Genomic DNA, 5276 nt, shown 5'->3' on the forward strand with positions numbered 1-5276 from the left:
CTGTTTGTAACATGGGGAATGAAAAACTCCCACAGTCTTCAAACCCCTTTGAGGGGACATCTCAGTCAACATCTTGGTCAAGGGGACAGCCTGGACTGTCACAATGTATATGCTTTTTCAGTTGTTTTGGAAGAAATGGCAGAGGTTAGCACCCAAGCCGTATAGAGTTTGCAATCCATTTTGTTTTAATCCCATGGCATATTCAAGCTATTCCCTCATGAAGGGACATGCAGTGCTGACTTAGAAATGAAAAATACTGAGCAGGGCAGAAGGTGATTCAGAAATTTTTTTTAATAACCCTTTCACATGATTGAGTAGTACTGGAACATCAGTGACGGGTGGTAGCAGAGGACCTGGCTTGTAGCTAATGTCAACGTAGCAAAGGTGGAGGGTGAGACAGCCTCAACATACTTGCTAGAGACCTGCAATGGATAAATAGCACTGAGCAAATGACTGTAAGTCATGTGGGCCAGCTCTCAGCTGGGATAAATCAGTAGAGCTCCACTAACTGTGACAGTGCTACTGCTCTGCCCCAGTGGAAGATCATCCTTGCTTGAACTGGAGGACTTTGGTGCTGTTACAGGAGCCCCTTGCTCCTGACCCTAGCAGTGAGTGCATCAGTCAACCATATCACAATCATCTTTAAAAACCCACTCTGATGTTCTTGTGCAAAAACCACCAAACTGCATGACAGTTTTGGTTTGATACAACAAAAGGCTCATGGAAAAAAAAAACTAGGCAGTTTAAGTATGAACAGATTGAAAATTACTTTTGACATACAGCACCAAGGCCATGCTGTTAGTGTCAAGTTCCCTAAAGAGGATGAATTTCTGTATGCTGCTTTTCTCCGCTTGATTTCAACTTACAGAGGGTTGAATGCTGTCATCCTCAACTTAGAGCTAGTGAAAATGGGGTAAAGAGGAAGAAACTCAGGCCTAAGCACAGGTCTTCTTGCTGCAGCCTGTCCCACAGGCAGTAGGTGTAGACACTTCCTCGCCATTGTGCTGCTCGCTTGTAGAAAAGAGAAGGTAGCTTATGTTCAGGTACTCCTCAAGTGCTACTGATTGTCCATCGTGAGATGACTCAAGCTTCCGTACCCCATTTCTCTCATGGCATTGCAAAGGTAGCAGCCATTTTTTTTGCTTCTGAGGTCCGTTTAAAATTGGAGGGAAACCTCTCTATCTTGTCTCCATTCCCTGATAATCACTGACTTTCTCAGGACAGCTGATTTTAACATTGCTCCATCCTACTGTTCCTTTTCTTGATCTATTAGATGTATCAGTCACAGCTGGATGTATAGAAGAAATGCACCCGTCGACCTCTAAATGCATTGACTCAGTAAGTAGCATTCAAATTACAAGAAGTCAAGTTTTAACTATTTTGTTTACCACTTAAATGCAGATTTTATTTTAACTCACTTTGCGAGGCTTTTGGTGTGAACTTAAACAAACATGAAAATCATGTTCTTTAACAGTATGTTAAAAGTGCTTATATGTTAAAAGTGCTCACCACAAAGCAGACGTTTCTTTGTTGGGCAACCAGCACAGCTTTTTCATGTTGTCTGTGTGTCCTCACCCGCCCCAACCTATTTAGGTCAATACAAGCAACTTCAGAGGAAGTCACTGCCTGCTTACAAGTCTACAGCTTTGGACTGCAGAGGACAGACTGTGCGAGGAAAACAAGAGCACTTCTGGACCGTCAACAAGCAGCCGGTAGCTTTTGAATATCACACAGGGTATCCACCGGATGGTGTTCAGTCCCTTTACTTTGGAAATTGAAGCAGATCCCTGAACTCTGTTCCTTTGCCAAAGGACACGCCGCTTTGTACGGAGACCTGCCTGAGGCGAGGTACCTGACTGCATCACTTCACGGCGCACGAGATCCACCCGCGCTTCGTTCCCCACAGCGAACCTGGGAGCTTGGATGCAAACCTTCCCGGAGCGCGAAGGGGTCGTTGAAGAGGACCGGTAGGCCAACATGTTGCCCGTGAGGCACCGCAAGGTAGCTGAGCTGAAGGGAGCGGGACTAGAGCCATGTTAAAGCAGGTGCAGTGGGAGTGGGAGGCTGAGGCCGTGAGTATACCCCTGCAACCCTCTACTGCTGCCTCCCCGTGTCCCCATCCTGCCTGACACTTGGGCGAGGAGCTGGCATTCAATAGGTGCTCTTCAAAATGTGTTGAGGGCTCTGTTTTATTTCTCTCTGACTCATCTTCCAGATTCTCGTTGTACTTGCTCTAGATGAGGAGTTCCCGGGTTGGTCGGTTCCTTTGTTTCTGCCTGCTATACCCCCTTTTTCTAAGTGGTGTTCAGAGTAGGACCCTTCTTTTCGAGAGCAAATCTCTGTTAACAGACAGTTTTCAGTTAAGGAAGCATGGGCAGGAGTGAAGGAGCCAGATTAACCTCTTAGTGGTTTTTTTAATGAGTTAGGTCTACCTTTGCCAGTTCAGAAAATGTCCAGGCTGTTCAGAGCAGCATTTACCTACTTGATTTTCAGTAAGACTTTCACTTCTACAGAATTATGGTGCTTTTGAAACATCCACTGTTTTTGTTGCTTAAAAAGTAATTGTGCGTAGTGAGGAATAAATCTGATTATGGATACATAATTTCATCTGAGGCAAAAGAATAGTATGAATACCAATTCCAGGTTGAGCACAGCGCTCGCAGCTGGCCCCTGTAACCGTGCATTTCAGTTTCTCTGTATTTCCAGCAAGACGACAATGGCCACCTTGCAAAAAGCTCTTTCAGACACGAGGCAGAAACATGTACTTCAAGGTCTAGCCTTGAAACTTCTGTGGGATAGCAATGCTCATCTGAAGTGCCGTTTAAAACAGATTGTGTTTCACTACGTGCAAAAATCCCCCATATAGATGCAGCTATATGAGCAAAAAAAAGTGCTTTTGCCAGTATAGCCTATTTTATTTGGGAAATGCTTGCAGAAAAAGATGCTTGTGCTAGTAAAACTTGTATTTGCTGGTTATCAAAGGAGAAGCATTTCTAGTGCAAACTGGGCCTCTTCATATATGAAGCTTTATTCAGTTCAGCCATCAGTACAGTAAAGAAATCCTTCCTCAAAGGGATTAGTAAGGTTACCTAATAGATATTATTAATGGTTTAAGAGCATAAAAGGTGCTTTAGCAATACGTGAGGGGCTAGATCCTTTGCTAGTGTAAATTGTTTATGGTCCCACCGAGGGCATCATGGAAACAGGGAGCAGTGAGGGAGCTGCCTGGTGCCGTCGCTGCCTGCTCCGTTTCTAGAGCTCCCCACCGACTCAGGAAGGTGCAGAGCTGCACTGACTGGCATCCCCAAAAGCGTGACTTCTGCATCTGTGCCGCCTCCTGAGAAAAATGTGCATAAGCAAATATCTAGATTATAGAGGAAGAGTTGTAGCGGTTTGATGCCTCGGAAACATGCCGATTTACGCTGGCTGAGGATCTCTGTTTATACTGATTTCATTATACTAGTAGCTTTAATAAGGATCAGATTCCAGTCACGAGATTTGATGTTTCCACAGAAAATACCCTTCGATACTGTACCTTCTCACAGTGGGGCTCCCTGGCTAACCGTGTGCTTGCCCATTAAGCACAAATCCCAGCCATTTCCTTCCCAGTTTTCCCCTGCATTTAATGTATGGAAAAGCATGACCCTGAATCAGATGAATAGCAGCCGGTTTGAGAAGGTGTGTGTGAAAATGTATCCTCACGCAGATGAGCTCAGAACAAATAGAATAGAGGGGAGGAGGGGAGGAGAGCAGAGCGGGGGGAGCGTGAAGCTACCCTTCCCCTGATAGTTCAGCCACTATGTGTAAGCAACAAGTTTATGCCCAAGGGAAAGAACTGAAAGCTGAGGAGATCTTAAAATTAACAGAGCTTTATGGCTCAATCAATAGGCCCTGCTCCCTGAGCAAGATTAGAAATCAAATGGCACATTTCTTTCTGTTAACCCCGTTTGCTCTCCCTGTAGGCTCTTCTGCCTGAAAGCATCTAAGGTTTGATTAAGTTCTTCTCTAGGAGGAAGCCAGAGAAAATCCATTGTGTGAGAGCTGCCTCCAGAATGCTGTGTTGGACACACTTTAAATAACAATAGAGGTTATTAGTTTGTTAGTAATTGCTAGAGAAGATAAGTCTTCCCAATATTTGAATATGCAAAATAGCTTTGGCTAACCGAAAAAAAGAGGGGGGGGGAAGCCAAAACATGCCACTGCAGTGAGTAACAGGGATGATTAAAAATCACTGTATGTGAAAAAGAAAACCTTCTACTAGAAAGACTTCCCAGATTTGTTATCCCCACCAAAGACATGGTATTTTCCCTCTTTGGCATTTCATTCTCACTGGGGCAATGAAATAGTTGTTTTCAAAGGGAGAGGAACTGTGTTTGCACCTATTTCTTGTTTGACAGTGACCTCTATGAACCAGTCATCACTGCTCTGCCTGTTGTTTTCTTGTTAGCTCTTTGCTGTCAAATTAATTACTGTGAAGTACTAAGCTTGTTGCATTCACGTGCTCTCATTAGCTCACAGGATGTCAGAGTGATTGGATTTTTAGCATTATTTCTTTTTTTACATTCCAGGCTTTCCATTCAAAACCTGTTACTGGCAGGGAGGAAATACTGTATCTAATTCTGATCTCCCATCAGGGTAGCTCCAGTGATACTGAGGATTTGGTTTACAATGCTGTACATGCAATCAGACTGTGTTTATATTAAAACCAACATGAACAACCAGATCGGGATTGCAATGTGATTTTGAAGCACAGCATTAAGTGTCTCTCCTTTGGCAGTACAGAACAAGAAAGAAAATATTTATGATGAGGGTAGCATTTGTCCCTTCCACTCTTAAATCAGAGTAGCGGGCTGATCCTCCCGTTGACCCGCTTTACGCTCCTGCGTTGCTTGTATTAGTGACAACTAACAGAGCTCATGTGCGTGCAGTCCAGGCATGTAGGAGAAGTTTTATTCTTCTTCTGAAAACTGACGTGAGCAGAAGGGGCTTCTTTGCCGTCGCGCTTGAGATTCGCGTGTCCTGCCCCTTGGAAACCACCGTTTGGCTCAGTGAAAAAGATGAAGGGCTCGAGAGTTGCTTTCGTTCTTGAAGTTAGATTTTTTTTTTTTTCCTCCGTTAAAAAAAGAAAAAAGAAAATACAGTTAGAACAGCCGGCAGCCCCGTTGCCTGGGCCGGCTGCGGGAGCCTCCTTTGCCCCATCAGAGCCCGGGCTGCGGCGACGCGCATCCCCCGCTTCCCAGCCCCAGCCCCTCCGCCGCCTGCGACCGCCGCTCCCC

General features: G+C 44.9%; 1 protein-coding gene across 1 annotated transcript in view; it reads left to right on the forward strand.

The window, feature by feature from the left end:
- The first annotated feature begins 1977 nt into the window (after nt 1-1977).
- Nucleotides 1978-5276, forward strand: part of INHBB (inhibin, beta B) — a 9018-nt gene continuing 5719 nt past the window's right edge. Inside the window, exons 1-2 of the mRNA XM_010569859.1 lie at nt 1978-2001; nt 2216-2252. Of these exons, the coding sequence (XP_010568161.1) occupies nt 1978-2001; nt 2216-2252 (61 nt within the window). The remainder of the gene's footprint in view (nt 2002-2215; nt 2253-5276) is intronic.

This window comes from Haliaeetus leucocephalus, unplaced genomic scaffold (genome assembly GCF_000737465.1).
Source record: "Haliaeetus leucocephalus isolate CR32 unplaced genomic scaffold, Haliaeetus_leucocephalus-4.0 Scaffold1, whole genome shotgun sequence".
Taxonomy (NCBI): Eukaryota; Metazoa; Chordata; class Aves; order Accipitriformes; family Accipitridae; genus Haliaeetus; species Haliaeetus leucocephalus.